The sequence below is a fragment of the Strongylocentrotus purpuratus genome, unplaced genomic scaffold (genome assembly GCF_000002235.5).
Source record: "Strongylocentrotus purpuratus isolate Spur 01 unplaced genomic scaffold, Spur_5.0 spur5_scaffold_12, whole genome shotgun sequence".
NCBI lineage: Eukaryota > Metazoa > Echinodermata > Echinoidea > Camarodonta > Strongylocentrotidae > Strongylocentrotus > Strongylocentrotus purpuratus.
Genome location: NW_022145597.1, coordinates 26410528 through 26429571, shown reverse-complemented (window position 1 = coordinate 26429571; position 19044 = coordinate 26410528). Strand labels below are relative to the sequence as shown.

Below are 19044 nucleotides of genomic sequence, written 5' to 3'. Positions count from 1 at the left end.
GGGAAAAGGACAGTTATTAGAAAAGAAAAGGTGCTCGTGTCAAAATAAAAAGGGCGATTATCAGAGGTGAAAATGGCACTTCTTGCACCTGAAAAAGGACACTCAACAGGGATTAAAAAAGGCACTTGTGAGAATGGAAATGAGAGCACCAAACAAATTTTAATAGGGGCATTAATCAGATGTTAAAAGGGGCATTTTGAAAAGGGGAAGGGGCTCATATAAAAATGAAAAGGGGCACTTATCCGAAGGAAATATGGTACTTATTAGAAAGGAAAAGTGCACGTGTCAAAATAAAAGGGGTACTTATCAGAGGTGAAAGGTGACATTTAAGGGAAAGGTAAGGGGGTTTTTATTACGAAGGAAGAAGTACACTTATTAAAAAAGAAAAGGGGCCCGAGTCAAAGTAAAAAGGACAAAAATATCAGAGGCGAAAGGGGGAATTTCTCGCACCTAAAAAGAGGAACTCACCAGAGATAAAAAGAGAGGAAATGGACAGTAATTCGAAAAGAAAAGGGGCACTTGTCCTATGTTAAAAGGGGCACTTTGAGGATGAATGGAAACTTGAGGCACATTCCCCCCCCCCCCCCCCCCCCCCCCACCGGGAATGCCGCCTCTGGCATAATGGGCAAAAGTGAGAACTTGAAAAACCCAGAATATCATGTCATTTCAGGAACATTTGTAAATCACTGGTGTCGAATAAGAAATAAACCACGTTTTAATTTAATGGCGGGGGACAACTGCCCACAAGCCCCTCCATCAGTACGCCAGTGAATGATCTGTGTGAAACACCCCCTGGTCCCTGGTTATGGTTTTGTCGCTATGGCTGGTATACCAAAATCCCAATCGATGGTTTCAATTTATCATAACACTGTCTCTGCGCTGATAGAATTATACCACCTTCTTCTCGCTTCTATAGCTCTAATTTCAACCATGGGCCTTCGTAGTAGGTCCATGTTTCAACCGAGCACTCTAAAATAATAGGGACTTTTAGATTTTAGTGGACTGATACGTGTGACGTCCATTCAAGGCAGTGCATTAAAAGGACGTCGATCGCAGCAATCCACGTTGTCGTTGTGCAAATCTAAAGGTCCCTAAAATCACTCTCTTCCGACCCTGGACTTGACCCCTACGCCTCATAATGTTGGCGCGAAACCCGAAGCTTTCGGAAGGAAACGATCCCAGCAGCAGGTACCTTATCGGGAACACAAGGACATACGTTATAACAGACGGTGGTAGGGCCTCAGTTATCTTGATACTAAACAGTGTTGAATGTTTGCTTTATCTCCAATATTGGTAAGTATATTTGATTAATTTGTAATTATTAACCAAACTAAAGCTCAGCTGGCCTAATTTGGTCTCACCTTTATTACCAAACGGTCTATATGTATACGTACTATATACAAGCTATACTATGAGTACCGATTAGGTTCTATGCTGTTATGATGATAATTATACGTGTGGGCATTCTCCAGCATGCTAAATAATTTATATATTTATACTATCCTGATACTGAACAGTGTTGGATATTTGCTTTATCTACAATATTGGTAAGTATATTTGATTAATTTGTAATTATTAACCAAACTTTAGCTCATCTGGCCTAATTTTGTCTCACCTTTATTATGAAGCGGTCTATATGTACGTACTATAAATAGCTATAATATGAGTATCGATTAGGGTCTACTGTTATGATGATAATTATACTTAATAATTATGTGCATTCCCCAGCATGCTAAATATATTACAGGTTCACATGAGAACACAATTTAAGATGGTTGCTCATAACAACCCAAAGCTTTCCCTAGCCTGACCTGACTATGCAACAGAACGATGTTGGCAAAGTGCATTTTAAATTATAGAAATACAAACGCAATTTGGTGTATATTTTTTCGGGGGGTGGAGGGGATCCATAAATATATTTACAAACTGATCAAATTTGGGAACGCCCTTTTTCTTTCTGTGGTCAGAGCAAAGCAGTTATGAGATCTAAAGCAGGAAATGGACCTTACGTGATTAAGTCTAATTTCATCTGACTTTTCGAATTCATTTCGTGTTCATAGTAACTCTGCATGCCCATAGATATAGAAATATTATAAGCTCAGTGATGGATATGACATTTTGTGATCGTTGTAGTATTTTTAAATTTCGCTCGTCTCGTTTCAGATGACTTTTCGAATTAATGTCATTTATACATATTTGTTAATCAATGACTTACTACGAAATGCTTTGAATGCCAACAAATATAGACGTTGGAGGTTTGCTCATCAGTGATAGATTATGCATTTATGATCGTTGTAGCAGCTTAACATTTTGCTCGTTGATATAATTATATCATTCGTGTATATAGCGTCTCTTTATATAATCTATGGGAAATGAGTATACGTGTAACTAGCAACCACATGCATGGATCATACATTCCCAATCCACATCTGTACAAACATGACAACGATGAGCTATGCCTCTGTTTTCTTTGCCCGACATGCGGAATATATGAATAAAATTATAACCATAAATTATTATATGTAATGTCGTGCAGGCGGTGATCATTCAAGGCTATACCTGCATGTTTTGTAGATATAACGGTGTTGCTGCCGCAGGATCAAAATAACTCAACGTTGAAACGGATGTTCATTTTCTGGTGACGAATGTCTTTATTTGACTTAACGATTGTCAAAACAAAGTAACAGTGATGAACAGTGCCGTGAAAACTGTGAACATAAAAAGTATAAAATAGCACAGAATAATAAATACCGTGCGAAAGATACAAATATATGTACACAAGTAAATATACAGATTACTTGTCAATTTAAAGAGTTGATAAACCAAATAGATGTTCTTAACGAGAGTTGTTCATACAGATATGATTTGTCAGAATGAGTATAAAAAGGGTTCATGATAAAACATTTATGATATGAGCTACAAGTCTCTTACGAGAAATTTGATAAACATGCATTAAGAGCATACTAGTTAAGACTATGAATATAAAAGCAAGTTTTATATGCTACTGATTTACAGAGAATTCTTATTCATGAATAATTACTCAAACATGAAATATTCAAATGGCTTTCCATAATTTAGCGTTAGATGTAAACAATCTCACGTGTGTGGAAAACTAGCTCACTGAACGCTACTAATCACAACATGAAAAAACACTTATAATGTATCAAAATTACAAACTGATAGATCATGTAAGTAATATGAAATTGTTCTAAATACATTTCTGCCATAACATACCTCGTTGGCAGGACTTTTCCATCCTTGGGCAGCAAAATATACCTTGAAACTTTGGCGTTTCTTGAAGACCCCACAAAACACGTATTGCTTGGGCCAGGTCGTAATTCAGAAAAGCCAAGGGTCAACGCGTTCACCGAACTTATCGGCACACGGATATCAAATAATTTGTCCAACTGGAATTTTACTTAAAACGACCAACGATTTAGTTTTGACAGAATTTACTAATATTATTCGCATTTCAATGAACATTACTTTACATTTCAGTACATAATTAATGATAATAACTTATTTCTTATGCTTGAATGTATGGAACTATTTTCTCGTGCGTACTAAAAATGTGTTTGTAGGCCTTTTATTGACATTGACCCGCGCTAGGCATGCGCTGTAAATCTTTCTTAAGTAACAAAGAGAAATTACTTAAAGGGCGATGCACATGTAAAATAGGTGGTGCTATGAACAAAAATTAAAAATACTAATGACAAATTCTGGCGGCAGCCACACTCCCACCCAAATCATCTAACTGATTTTTCAAACAACAAAACTATCTATTTGAAACAAAACAAGGAATTGACCGACTTGCAAAATTTATAAATACAAATGGTCTTCCCCAAATTGAGAAAATATTTCTTAAAATGTCAGGGCAGGATGAAAGTCCAGGTTAGTCAAAGCCATTTGTCTGGGTAAAAGTGAATGTCAGCTATTAAAGTCAAGCTTAGTCTTCAATCGCCTTGTCGGTGCTGCGGATCAAAACTACCAGTTTGTGTACTGGCCTTTCAAGAGTTGTCCTCTTATTTACTGGCTTACCTTTTTTGTCCAAGTCTGGGGTCGCCATGAGAAGTCGCACCTTCCGGACTAGACCATCATCACTGGACATTGTTTCCATGACTCTCGCAACTCTCCAATCTGTCCGACAAATGGCTTCATCTTTCAAGAGTACTATGTCGTCTACGTGCACATTGGTCTTCTTTTCAGTCCAAGTTTTTCTTGGTTGAAGCGTGTGCAGGTACTCCTTCTGCCATCGTGTCCAGAACAACTGTGTCAAGTATTGGACTCGACGCCATCTTTTGCGGAGATAGATGTCCTCCCTTTCAAAGCTTCCAGGTGGAGGCAGTATAAGACCGGATTTCATGGTCAGAACATGATTGGGAGTCAACGGAAGAGGACCATCAGGACTTTCCAGGTTATCCACACTCAATGGACGGCTGTTTACGATAGCCATGGCCTCATAGAGAAATGTCCGTAGAGAGGAGACATTCAACTGCGTTCCGCACTGTTCCAATAATCCATTGAGAACATTGCGCACATTTCTGATTTGTCTCTCCCATACACCTCCCATATGGCTAGAGGAAGGAGGATTCATTTTGAACTCACAGTTCTGCTCCAGAAGATTGCGGGCGACATGGTCCGCATCCATCTCACGGAGAGCTTGTTTCAGTTCATGCTTGGCTCCAACAAAATTGGAGCCCTGGTCACACTGAATCCGCCTTACGTTTCCTCGAATAGCAATGAAACATCTCAGTCCGTTGATGAATGCATCGGATGACATGTCATCCAATACTTCCACATGAATGGCTCTCATTGCCATGCATGTCAGGATGAGGCCATAGCGCTTGAGCTCTTTGCGCCCTTCTTTGATTACAAATGGACCAAAACAGTCCAGACCGCAATAAGTGAAAGGGGGCGATGGCTCAAGTCGTTCACATGGAAGGTCAGCCATCTTCTGTCCACCCAACTTGCCTCTTAGTCTAATGCAATGGGTGCATGTGCCGATCAGAGATGAGACAATGCTTCTGCAACCGATGATCCAGTATCCACTTGATCTGATTGCGTTGATGGTCATATTTCTACCTTGGTGAGAAATCTTCGCATGATAGTGAAGTGCGACAAGCATGGAAAGTCTACTACCCTTCGGAAGGATAATAGGGTGCTTAACTCCATACACCATTTCAGACCTCTTCATGCGTCCTCCCACCCGTAGGAGGTCTTGTTTGTCAAGAAATGGATCTAATTGACTCAGGCGGCTAGATTTTGACACAGCATGTTTGTCAGATTTGATTTGCTGTCTTTCATCACAGAAGGCTTCTTTCTGGACAGCATGCAGGAGATTTCTCTCAGCGACTCTTTTGATCTCAACATCATCTATGTCATGTCCCTTGCGCCTGTAACAACACCTCACTAGTACAGCTACCGCTCTAATAGCGCTGTCCAACATGGCGAAGCGGTTCAACCTATCTTCAAATGACGTAAAGGTTGAAATCTTGGTCTTTGACATTACTGTATGTACTGTCGAAGACTTCACTTCAACGTCGTCAGGAGAAACCTCTAGTGTGACATCTTGCTTAGCAACTTCACTTTCCCAAAGGAAGTCTGGTCCTCCTAACCAGTTTGACGAAAGAAGTTCCTCTGTTGTCAGTCCACGTGATGCGTAGTCAGCTGGATTATCACCGCTAGTAACATAATTCCACTGACTACAACTTGTGGTTCTCAGAATACAATCCACTCTGTTCGCAACGAACATGTGGAAGCGCTTAGACTGGTTGTACAGGTAACCCAGAACAACCTTGGAGTCGGTCCAGAAGATATTCTTGACTGAGCTGTAGTCTAGCTCCTTATTCAGTATTTTTGCAACCTTGGCAGATAAGGTTGCTGCCTGAAGCTCCAGTCTGGGGACGGTAGACTGCTTGAGCGGTGCTACTCTCGCCTTTGCCATGGCAAGAGAGCAGTGGACTTGTCCCCTTTGATTTCGTAATCTGACATATGAACATTGTCCATATCCAGATAATGAGGCATCTGAGAAGTGGTGCAATTCCACTTCCTCAGCCTCTCCGAAATCTTTGGGCTGGAAGCAGCGAGGAATCTTTGCAGTTTCTAGCTTCAGGATCTCCTGTCTCCATATTTCCCATCTTGTCCGAAGATAGTCAGGAACGGGATGATCCCAATCCATCTTTTGTTTGCACATTTCCTGCAGAATCATTCTGCCAGCAAGGACAACTGGTGCAATGAGACCAAGGGGATCATATACAGACGCAACTGTAGCTAGAATACCTCGTCGAGTGAGGGGTTGATCCTTCAGAGTAAGTCGGAAGCAGAACTCATCAGAACTGACGCACCACTGAAGCCCAAGAGCTCTTTCGATTGGTGAGGTTTGTTCACCTAGCTGAACACTTGCATTCGTGACAGTGGCACGTTCCGATTTTGGAATGGTGCTGGTTACGTCCTTGCTATTGCACACAAATTTGTGCAGACGTAGATTGCCTTTAGCACACATTTGAGTTGCGTCCTTGATTAGCACAGCTGCTTCCTGTTCAGAAGACATGCTTTTTAGGCCATCATCGACATAAAAGTTCCTCTTGAGGAAGTTGGCTGCACGGTCACCGAGTTTCTTGTGGTCCTCCGCAATCTGTTTTAAGCCAAAGTTGGCACAGCCCGGAGATGAGGTTGCCCCAAAGAGGTGGACCTTCATCCTATGATCTACTGGGGTCTTGGAGAGATCCCCATCCTCCCACCACAAGAAACGCAGATAGTTTTGATGTGGATCTGCAACCTTAAACTGGTGGTACATCTTCTCCACATCGCACATGAATGCCACAGGACCTTGGCGAAATCTCAACAGGACACCGATGAGAGGATTAATCAAGTCAGGGCCTTGCAGGAGATGGTCATTGAGGCTTGTCCCAAGATACCTGGCGCTACAATCGAATACAACCCTGACCTTGCCAGGCTTCTTAGGGTGATATACCCCATGGTGAGGAATATACCACAAGCCTTTGTCACTACTATCACCGACCATCTCTGCATCACCGCGTGCCAAGATCTCCTTCATGAATACCTTGTAGTGACTGTGATATTCAGGTTTCTTCAGGAACTGTTTCTTGAGACCTGCTAATCGACCCAAAGCAGCCTGTCGATTGTTCGGAAGAGATGGCGGTCCTTTCTTGAATGGAAGAGGCATCTCATAGAACCCATCCTCTCTCTGGCGTAAACCTTCGGTGACAACTTGAATGAATTTTTTGTCATTTTGTGACATTGCATCAGCTTGTTCAGCTTCTTGGAAGTCCCTTTCCATGAGCTGAAGGAAATCCGATGCAGTCGCTTCCTTTAAGGGAGACTGGTAAGCGAATGTCACCTTCTTGATATCGATCGGGGCCTCTACCTTCATGCTGACTGTCCTGTATGTGTGGCCAAACGAATCGAAGCTGTTGGACAAGTCAGACTGACCTCCAACAATACTCCAACCAAGGTCTGTTTGGACAGCATACGGCTCGCCATTTTGGCCTCGGACTGACGTCAGAGGAGCAAGGGCCTGTGCACAATTGTAGCCAATCAGAAGACCGACAGGACAGTCTTGTTTTGGCGCTATCATATCCTGCACACACACGAGATGAGGCCACTTGGAGGCAGTTTCTGGAGTCGGGATATGACTGTCGTCCAGAGGGATAGACTGCCTAGTAAATGTGGAGGGTAGACGAATTTTCTCCGAGGAATAAAAACCTCTGACACGAAGATTGTCATACTTGAAGGTTGAGATCGATATCTCATCTGTCAAAGTTGTCAACGACAATGTGGCAGGCTGGGATTGTACATCCAGGTCTTGGCCGACATCTTCGGAAAGGAAGGTGGTGTTTGACATGGAGTCTAGTAGTGCATACACTAGAACCTCCTTGTCAGGCCTCTCTGTACTAGAAAGGTACACAGGCACAATCATTGATGTAAGGTCACTACGTTCATCGCCTTGTACTTTGTGCGTTACAGCTTGAGGATTTGAGGTCGATGCGGTTTGAGCTTCCTTCGGTTGGCTTGATGCCAAGTTGGCCTTGTTCGAATCTCTTTGGTCCTCATGAAGGCAGCTTGGATGCCTTTTACTGCACTTCTTGCAGACCAGTCTGCTTTGGCAATATTTAGACATATGGCCTTTTTCAAGACAGCCATAGCAAAGTCTTTCATTTTTGATGAAATCCTTTCTCTGGGACATGTCTTTCCGAAGGAATTCCCGACAGTCATTCAGGGAATGATGTTGTCTCTTGCACAACAGACATTGCTTCTGTGAAGTTGAGCCAGACGTAGAGAGGGTTACCCGTTTTGAGACTGCGGTTTCCTGTTTTCTCTCTCTAGTCTTGCCAACATCCACAGTGAGCAGAGGATCATTAGCAATGTCTGCTTCGTTCCCAATGAAAGAAACGAAGTCAGCAAACCTAGGATAACAAAGTCGCTCCCTTTTTGTCTGTGCCACCGAGCGATTCCATCTATGGACGATATGATCTGGTAGTCGAGCAACCATTCGGTTGATCTCTCGTATATCATCCAGAATGTTGAGATCGACAATCTCAGCCTTGGCTACCAGACACTGTTGAAGGAAGTCTGCAAACCGCTGCAGCCCATTGTGATCCTTGCTGGTTATCTTGGGCCACACATCCAACTTTGTCCGAAAGGCTTCAGCAATAGCAAATGGATTGCCAAACCTCTTTTGAAGGGTGCTCTTTGCTTGCTCAAATGCATTTTCTGACCTCAGGAGAAAGTAGCCACTGACTGCCTCCTTTGCTGGACCACCAAGATACCTTCGAAGGTAGTGAATTTTTTCACCAGGAGGGATGCCTCTTCGCTCTACCAGAGTAGTGAAAGCCGACACCCAATCTGGATATTGGAGTGGGTCTCCAGTGAATATTGGCGGCTCCGGAACGGGTAGACGACTCTGAGCCAAGGCATCAGCGAGATCTAAAACTGGTGATCTTGGCTGGAACATCGGAGCTTGGGGATCAAGCACTACTTGCGCTTGCTGTGACACGATGGAGGCTGGTTCATCAATCAATTTGCTTTCTAACTTGGGAGATGCCCTTGGGATCACATCAGTTGGATTTGGCTGATCTTCGATCTTTTTGACAACAGTTTTACCTCCACGCGAGGATGAAGAAGAGACTGTGCTGGTTCCATCTTCTTCATCGTAGACTCTCATAATTGCTTCTTGTGCCTTGAGCTTGCCTTGTAGTCTTTCCTCTTCTAGTTGTCTTTTCAGCTCGGACATTTTGAAAACTACTTGCTTCCTCCTCATTTCTTCCTCAAGTTCCATTCTTTCGAGCTCCTTTTCCCGTTCATTTTGAAGCTTCTGGGCTGTAAGCTCTTCTTGTAATGCAGCGGCTTCTGCTGCGACTGCAACTCGTCGTGACGATCTGGAAGATGTCCTCGAGAGTCGTGATTGTGTTGAGTGCGCCAACCGAATTGATGGTTGTCTAGAAGAAGACATGTTGGATACCTTATCAATATCCGATAAGATATTACGAACAGAAATAGAAGATTCATCCATTGCCTCAATAACCTCATCATCAATGGAGTCTTCATTGAGCCTTTTTAGCTCAACAAATATCTCCTTCAAAGAATTGAGCCTAGCAGTAATGTCAAGCTTATTCACTGCTAAGCTATCACCATCAATGTTTTGAGACAATAAGCTATTTCGAGTAGATTGTATGATCGAATGCAAATCTATATGTTCAACAAAAAACTTACCTTGAAGGTCGTCTTCTTTATTCTGCAATGCTTTCTCTGTCAATTTGACAGGACGAGTGGAGCGGCGAAGTGTTTCAGGAGGTAAGTTAGTCGAGTCAGTAGTCAAGTTATTTTCAGTTGGTTGTTGCCCTTCCATATTGAACGATATATTTTTGAGGTAAATAAACCAACGAGAAAATCAGTATTTGAGATCAAATTTAAATAATCTTGACCGAAATTTGAAGTTTGAATTTGAATCAAAGTTTGGAAGTGAAATAGAAATGGGCGTGTGGGAGTGGGCTGGTAACAGCAAATGGCAGTAGCTGATAACAAATAGCAAAGATAACTGCTTTAACCCAAATCTCAATTCGGGCACGATAAAAACACAGCGCTACGCAGGACATACAATTCGATACATTCAAGCTTTGAAATAATAAAAATATCAAACGTAGCATAGAATTAATGATATTATCATGAATCCAAATCAATTCCAATATCAACAAGGTAACCCGATTTCTAATCAATTTCAAATTATTATGACCTTTTGTTCCCTTGTTCTTAAAGGAAAACACTATCGGTAATCAGTTTCTTTTTAGTTCAGAAATTTTTTCAATCTTAATAAAAAAATATCCTTTCAAATGAACTTGATCATGTTATTTTGTCTCAAAATCATCTATAAGTGCACACACAAGGTTATTCTTGATGAGATGTTACATACACATAACAAATTCTGTAAACTTATCTCCACTCGTTAGATAAGTATTTTAAGAAAATTATAATCTTAGCTGAAAATTTAAATCCCAAACATCATAAGGGAATCAAGTCTTATGTTGTTTTAAATTACGTTATCCAAACAAATCAGAATAAATAGCTGTTACAATTCTGGGATACGAACCAAGACTCTGTTAGAGATCTTAAAGGTTTTAAATCTGAAATTCTCTCGAGAAGTTGATATGCAAGCCTAAATCAATCTTTAGCTTGTTTATTGCTTAAGTTTCCAAACGAGAAATTTCAATCGCATATAAATGTTCTAGTGTTCTTTCTTTGATTTCAATCTTCAATTATTTTGATGAAAATGAACCTGACATCCTTGAGCGATGATCAACCTCCAAGCCGTTTGATTGCCCGTGTCTTGCCGAGTTCCTCGTCAGCTTCCTTAGTGGCCAGGTGAGGACGAATGCAGTTCCAGACATCACATCAAATATTTGGCTTGAGTAGTTGATCCAATTATGGATTTCTCAGGTGTCATGTCCATCCGAGTTTTCACTGTTGCTGCCGCAGGATCAAAATAACTCAACGTTGAAACGGATGTTCATTTTCTGGTGACGAATGTCTTTATTTGACTTAACGATTGTCAAAACAAAGTAACAGTGATGAACAGTGCCGTGAAAACTGTGAACATAAAAAGTATAAAATAGCACAGAATAATAAATACCGTGCGAAAGATACAAATATATGTACACAAGTAAATATACAGATTACTTGTCAATTTAAAGAGTTGATAAACCAAATAGATGTTCTTAACGAGAGTTGTTCATACAGATATGATTTGTCAGAATGAGTATAAAAAGGGTTCATGATAAAACATTTATGATATGAGCTACAAGTCTCTTACGAGAAATTTGATAAACATGCATTAAGAGCATACTAGTTAAGACTATGAATATAAAAGCAAGTTTTATATGCTACTGATTTACAGAGAATTCTTATTCATGAATAATTACTCAAACATGAAATATTCAAATGGCTTTCCATAATTTAGCGTTAGATGTAAACAATCTCACGTGTGTGGAAAACTAGCTCACTGAACGCTACTAATCACAACATGAAAAAACACTTATAATGTATCAAAATTACAAACTGATAGATCATGTAAGTAATATGAAATTGTTCTAAATACATTTCTGCCATAACATACCTCGTTGGCAGGACTTTTCCATCCTTGGGCAGCAAAATATACCTTGAAACTTTGGCGTTTCTTGAAGACCCCACAAAACACGTATTGCTTGGGCCAGGTCGTAATTCAGAAAAGCCAAGGGTCAACGCGTTCACCGAACTTATCGGCACACGGATATCAAATAATTTGTCCAACTGGAATTTTACTTAAAACGACCAACGATTTAGTTTTGACAGAATTTACTAATATTATTCGCATTTCAATGAACATTACTTTACATTTCAGTACATAATTAATGATAATAACTTATTTCTTATGCTTGAATGTATGGAACTATTTTCTCGTGCGTACTAAAAATGTGTTTGTAGGCCTTTTATTGACATTGACCCGCGCTAGGCATGCGCTGTAAATCTTTCTTAAGTAACAAAGAGAAATTACTTAAAGGGCGATGCACATGTAAAATAGGTGGTGCTATGAACAAAAATTAAAAATACTAATGACAAATTCTGGCGGCAGCCACAAACGGATCAAGCGATCGATTCGATGCTTTGTTGGGACAAACGTCTCGCTGCAGGGGGATGTGCAAACAATGGCAAGTCGTTAATACCAAGCCCGGAAGGAAAACAATATCATGGTTAAGCACAAAATAGACCCATTTTGAAAATACATAAATGTATTACATCATGCACGTACAATCATCAACCTATGATGAACGAGTACGTGTATATTGTTTTTGTCATCTTTCAGTAAGTACCCCAACAAGCTTAATCAAGGCGATGACATAAAACATTATCTGGATGATCTCTATATATAGCCGTGTTTGATGTATATGCTGATCAATGCCAGACGACACATGCAACGTCGATTCTATATCTACGGAGGCGCTACCATAATTGAATAAAAACATGTGATATTCAGCTGGTAGATAAATCATTATTATCAATGAGTTGTTGCTATGTCGGGTAAACGTCGCATCGGGTGAGTTTTCTGGCCACGGATAACAATACATGTATATCAAAGGTAAATGTATGTTTTTTTAATTCGAATACTGAATAGTGTATTATATATTTGTTTTTATTCGCTAGCATTAATCGTTCACCGATGTCTTTAAAGTGTTATGCATGCAAGTTATGAATGATATGTAGATACACAATTGTTACCATTGGAGACGACAGCTTGCCAGATGTTTACCCGACATAGCCCAGGGAGGTTATAACAATGCAATGCACCCTGTATTAATATGGCTATTGAAATGCAGTATGCATACAGGTTATAGGTGACAGGAATACGTCGGGTTACTGCCAAAAGGACACTATAGCACAATGGACTATCGATGACTGTAATGTCATTTTAGCATATAGTCAACACAGGGTCTCGAGATAGGCATCTAGGAGTGTGCATAAATTGAAATATTTTGTGAGCTGATATATCGCCTAAGGCAGCACTACAATCATCTCACACAGTTATCTTTTCAATTTCATCGCTGTGATCTACTACAGGTCGTTCGTGCACAATGCTTCGAATTTGACCCGGAGAGAAAAGAATTATCGTTCTTCATCGGATGGCGTTGGGGGTCTGAAAGGGGTTTGTTGACCTGGAAAGCAAACGTACTATATAAAAGATACTAAAGCCTTTACAACCTTTGTTTACATATCTCTCCCTCCCTCTTTGCCCTCCCTCTCCTCTCTCTCTCTGTCTCTCACCCGCCTCTTCTCCATTCTCTCATCCACCCTCTCTTTTTTTTTCTCTCCCTCTCTCATTCCTCTCTCTCTCTGTCTCCTTCTCTCTTTCTCCTTCTCTCTTTCTCCTTCTCTCTTTCTCCTTCTCTCTTTCTCCTTCTCCCCTCGCTGCCTCCTCCATCTCTCTCCACCTCCCTCTCTCTCCACCTCCCTCCCATGCACCCCTCTTTCTCATCCCACTCTCTCCCTCGGTCTATCCCTCTCTCACTCCCCCATTCTCTCTTCCTCTCTCTCTTTTCTTTTTTCTTTCCCACTCCTCTCTCTCTCTCTGTCTCCCTCCCTCTCTCTTTCTCCCCTCTCCCCTATCTCCATCCCACTCTCTCTCTCCACCTCCCTCCCATGCACCCCTCTTTCTCATCCCACTCTCTCCCTCGGTCTATCCCTCTCTCATCACTCCCCATTCTCTTTTCCTCTCTCTCTCTTCTTTTTTCTCTCCCACTCTCTCTCTCTCTCTCTCTCTCTCTCTCTCTCTCTCTCTCCCTCCCTCTCTCTCTCTCTCTCCCTCCCTCTCTCTTTCTCCCCTCTCCCCCTATCTCCATCCCACTCTCTCTCTCCACCCCCCTCCCATGCACCCCTCTTTCTCATCTCACTCGCTCCCTCGGTCTATCCCTCTCGCACTCCCCATCCTCTTTTCCTCTCTCTTTCCTTTTTTCTCTCTGTCTCCCCACTCTCCCCATCTCCCTCCCATGCACCACTCTCTCTCTCTCATCAACCCCTCTCTCTCCCTCGGTCTCTAGCTCCCACTCTTCGCACTTGAGAGGAAAGCCAAGCGTCGGGTCTGAAGTTCAAGTAGTTGTTTGTGTTTGGGATGCCAGAGCACAGAGTCAACCGTGGTGATCATATCCACCGTGAGGCCCGATGAGGCATACATCATCTCGAGGAGAGGAGACAACAACCCATTCGGTCAATGTTATTGATGCTGAAGCTGAAGCCGAGATGCATGGATATACTATATCCATATGCTACATGTTATCTTCAAAACATTCAGGTAATGCACTGTTTGATTATACTTGCTTGATTTAATGGCTTTGTCCTGTTAGCATTCATTGACAAAAGCGTGTGATGAAATTGACAGCGTTTGTTCGTTCGTAAGGTTTGTATACATGGTGTATTCGATCGTGTACGTTTTATGGACGTGACTGTCGCCTGACATATTTTCAGACAACAAGAAAAAAGAGTACGCGTGCGACAGTATATATGCATGAAGCACGTTTAATTTGTTTCATGGCTGTTTTGATTTATAATGATTAATTTATTCTTCTGCACAATTAATGAATGTACGTTTCTCGTATTGTTCGCTCAGTTGAAATCAGATGAAATCAGAATTGTGTGTGGGGATGTGCGGGTATTGGAGGGTGTGTACTTATAAGACATAAAAGGGTGAGGTGGAGAAAGAGAGAGAAGAGAGAGAGAGAGAGAGAGAGAGAGAGAGAGGGGGGGGGGGGGGGGGAGTTGTCGGATTTTCATCAATATTGATTTAGCAAAGCTGCTGTAGAAAACGAGCGCTTATCTTTATTACCTTTAAGTGTTTGATCTATGTATATTTTTGTGTAGGAATTAAAGGCAATGTAAATATATATATATACGGTATATATATATAGGGATATCGGAAACAGCTCTACGTGAAAAGGAAGAGGGAGAGACAGAGGGAGGGATAGAGAGTGAGAGAGAGAGAGAGAGAGAGAGAGAGAGAGAGAGAGAGAGAGAGTGATGGGGGGAGGGGGAGGCCGGGTGTTGATGAAGGAGAGGAATTAACGTATGCAATATAATATCACAGAGCAAGGGGCGGGGGGGGGGGGAGGGGGCCTCGTCATAGAGCCTATTAGATGGGATGTTTTCATCAGACAATTATTGTTCAGTTGTATATCACCCTCCCGCGTCAATAAGTTCGTTCTGATTTATTATCAATGTCAGCATTTATTATGTCCTGCTATAAATCATTGGCTTGTATCCAAGTCCGTGGCTGATTCACTGCATTATTTCTCTTCTCTGCCTTTCTTTCTATTTCAGTTTCGATTGTCTGAATATGCAGCTTCTGTCTCCCGGGTGCATTGTGATTCGATTCTGATGAAAGCTTGAGAAGAAACGCGATAGGTGTGAGCCATTTTGTGTGCTACATCCCTCGGGTCATTGGTGTGTTAAAAGTCGTCTTCCTTCAGTTCAGTTGTATGCAAACCATTCTGTGCGACGCGGATTCTTGTAAAGCATTCATCCTTCCAGTAATATATCATGCGAATAATAATTCTTTGTGCTGAGAAAAAGGACCCTCATTCTGCGCTCCTACGCAACGCCCGAAATTGAACTTGGGTAAATCGGTATTGTTTTTCTGATTCGAGTGCGACACTGCCTGTGACGTCATCTTCGCAATGGGGGATATCCGATTGGTTTCATCTAAACTATAGCACTCATATATCCACACAACATGAGATAATTTACTCTGCAGCCGTCTACAAGAACATAACAAACATATAATTTCATTTGTGGAACAGATGAATACAAGACAGATGCAACGATTGACCATGCAGTGTCTCACCCACAGCTCGATTTCTTTAAATTAACTTATATTCATGCACAGCGGACAAGTAACTTGTTAGTATTTAGACAACAAATATACGTAAAGGAACCATTAACTCTGTACTATATATTTGAATCAGCTGAAAAACGCACGGAACTGAACTTTGGATTTGTTATTGTTTTCTGGATGCGAAGGATGATCGACATGCACTCACGCAGAGTATAGATCGGTGTGGATGTGTTTGATATCCTTGGTATGTGAGGCGCTAGCTCGCTTCATGGCCTAACATAACTAACTTAATTATCTTTGACATTATATACGAAAGGTATATATAGATGTCCTGTTTGAGTAGAAGATGTATACAGACAACGGATGAAAGCCCAATGCGTCTTTAAGTTGAATTGACTCGAGGGCGAGTGAAATATTTCAACTGTAATTATCTTCATTATATTTATGATTTCTATTATCGGAGTAAACAAAAACCCTTGAAGGCCTATCACTATTAAATTGGTAAACGTATGTAGAGGGTTAATCGGAGTCGAAAAGAACGGAGAAGTACTGGCTTGATTGAACTATAAGGCCACTTTGGCTTAGCGGTGAACACCATATCAATGTTAACCATCTTTTTGATATATGGATGCCTCAGTTGCTCAAATGATCGGAGGAGAACAAAAACACGATTAGGCCTATCATTGTTTGTTAATTGGTAAATGTATATACAGTGTATTCAAATATCAGTCTGACGATTATCTGACCACTCGGATAGCACCAATCAACTGTCTCAAAACTGACCTCAAAATAAACATGACTATTTTAAGAATATAGATATAGGTCTTTAGACTGTTGTATTAAACTTACTATGGAGTGTGAATCAGAGGCTACAGGACCGTCTGAGGTCGATCGCAAGATCATCGAAGATTTCTTCATGGAGCATTGTCGCAGTAGTCAGGCCCGACTGGGACGCCTCGACGTCGATTGCTGGTCCGTCACTCGACGACTTGTCTCATTCCTCTCCGAGATCGATGACCACGATGCATCACAGCCTCCACGTCGTGTTCGTTGGATCATCCGGAAACCCATATCGGTGTTGCGGGAACCCAAACGATCTCATCCTTTCAAACGACGCATCGCTCATATCTTTCGCAGACGATTACCCGCAGACGACAAGCATGTATCGCGAAATGAAAAGTCCCGCCAAAAAGGACACCGCACGACGAACTCTCATCCGACATCACCGGTCGTCTTCGAGAGCTCTAAAATCAGCCACTGGGTTGTCGAATGGAAGGGATACGTCGTTGACGCAACCGTCATGCAGTTCGTCGAACTCGAATCCGTATTAGACAACGAGGGGACGGATAATTTAAGGAAGCGATGTTATAATGATGACGAGTCGATGTCATTTAAGAGTTGTTCTGACATCCATCCGCCCTGGGTGCATGAGCTTGTATCGCGAGGAGGATGGCATAGAGATTACGCGCAGGGAGTGGCGACCAGGCCGTACTTCTTCGGTAAGGAGAACGAACATCCGATTCGATGTCACGCTGAGGTGGTCATTTGAAGTGGGCATCAAACATGATGGACTTTGCAAAGATAGTTAAGCAGAGCCATAAAGATTTCAGATATGCGGCGATGTCATTAAAACGGGTATTAAATAATCAATATCTTTCATGACTTTTGTTTTTATAATACAAGGCTGGTATTTGAGTTGTTCACTCAACCTAAAACATCTCTTCCTATGTTCACGACTTTCATAATAATTATTCCGAATGAGTTCATAGTCTTCCATTTGCTGACTTTGAAAGCTTTGACTTATCATGACGTTGAAAATTGCGCGATACTGATTGATTATTATGTTTTTCGCATAATGATGAAGTTGAATGCCGTAGGCCCATTACTGAATCAGTATTATTTTTCCATCTTCTCAATTTTATATGACTGTATACCAAAGAACTACCAGGAAATATTCGTACGGCGTGACGAAAAATCCGTCCTAATCATTATGGGATGTAATAAGCCGAGAAGCAAATATGAACACCCAGTAATATGCTTTTTAAAGCAAAAGCTGCAGTTTGTACATATTTAGATTATTTTCTTTCCTTGATGTACATGTATATGTCCATGAAATAGTTAAATGGATGTAAGACGAAGAGTTTATGTATTACATCTCATGGAACGATTTTGATTATGCAACATTCAGTTCTACAATCATGATTGTTCAATTCATCGTTCACTAATGTCTTGATAATTATGTATGTTTTGAGATATTGGATATAATATTTATCCTTACCATAAAGACTGATTTTGTGTTTTGTCCTTTGTAATTGTAATAATTTACCACGAACGTAGAAACTGTGAATATGGAAAGCATATATACAAGGCCGGGGTGAATGGAAAGAGAGAGAGGGGGGAGGGGAGGGAGGGAGGGAGGGAGGTAGAGAGGGGGAGAGGGAAGAGGGGAGAGGGAGAGAGGGGAAGTGCGAGAGAGAGAGAGAGAGAGAGAGAGAGAGAGACAGAGAGAGAGAGAGAGAGAGAGGGTGGGTGGAAGAGAGAGAGAGAGAGAGTGAGAGAAAGAAAGGGCGGAACATAGAGAGGGGAGGGAGGAAAAGAGAGAGGAAGAGATGGAGGGACAGTGAAATATAGAAAGAGAGGGAGAGAGAGAGATAGTGAGGGAGGCGGGGGAAAGGTGTGGGGTGGGATAAAGGGAAAGGTTTAGGGCGAAGAGATGAGAAAAAGTGGGATGGAGATGGAGAAAGACTGGAAAAAAAAGATGAAATACAGCACGGTAGACTCCTAGCAAAATATAAAGAGAAGATTAAAGAGGAAACAAGGGGACGCGAGAGCGAGAGAGAGAGAGAGAGAGAGAGAGAGAGGGAGGGAGAGAGGGGAGGGGAGGGGAGACAGAGGAAAGATAAAAACACAGAGCGAAAAAATGATCGAGAGTCAGACACCAAGGTTAGGTAAAATCATAGATGAAATAAAGCAGAGAAAAGAAAGGCAGTCGGAGAGAGAGAGAGAGAGATAGAGAGAGAGAAAAAGAAAGTGAGAGAAAGGGGTGTATTTGTATAATAATTCAGATGTGAAGCTAAGATATAACACGAGAATGAGAGAAAATTGAAGATTTTTTCTCTCCTCTAAGTGACATTTAGATGAGGCATGCAGTGATATCCATGGTAACAGCAAGA

The 19044-nt window shown here is 41.5% G+C and overlaps 2 protein-coding genes across 5 annotated transcripts; one reads left to right on the top strand and one right to left on the bottom strand.

The window, feature by feature from the left end:
* Positions 1 to 1055: 1055 nt before the first annotated feature.
* Positions 1056 to 18155, top strand: LOC115922732. Of its 3 annotated transcripts, none has more exons than XM_030982233.1 (3): positions 1056 to 1293; positions 14085 to 14335; positions 15358 to 18155. In XM_030982233.1, the coding sequence occupies exon 3, from the start codon at positions 16722 to 16724 to the stop codon at positions 17418 to 17420; it is 699 nt and encodes a 232-aa protein (XP_030838093.1). In that variant the 5' UTR covers positions 1056 to 1293; positions 14085 to 14335; positions 15358 to 16721; the 3' UTR covers positions 17421 to 18155. The 3 variants fall into 3 exon arrangements, with proteins under 3 accessions (XP_030838093.1, XP_030838094.1, XP_030838095.1); XM_030982234.1 differs by lacking the exon at positions 1056 to 1293 and adding an exon at positions 1413 to 1547; XM_030982235.1 differs by lacking the exon at positions 1056 to 1293 and adding an exon at positions 12148 to 12529.
* On the bottom strand, positions 2628 to 12123 carry LOC115922731. Of its 2 annotated transcripts, none has more exons than XR_004063584.1 (2): positions 3235 to 12123; positions 2628 to 2708 (listed from the first exon to the last, which is right to left on the bottom strand). XR_004063584.1 is itself a non-coding variant. In XM_030982232.1 (2 exons), exon 2 carries the CDS (start codon positions 9866 to 9868, stop codon positions 3947 to 3949), a length of 5922 nt encoding a protein of 1973 aa, XP_030838092.1. In that variant the 5' UTR covers positions 9869 to 11103; positions 11630 to 12123; the 3' UTR covers positions 2628 to 3946. The 2 variants fall into 2 exon arrangements, 1 of the variants encoding a protein (XP_030838092.1); XM_030982232.1 differs by having other exon boundaries at positions 2628 to 11103; positions 11630 to 12123.
* Positions 18156 to 19044: the final 889 nt, after the last annotated feature.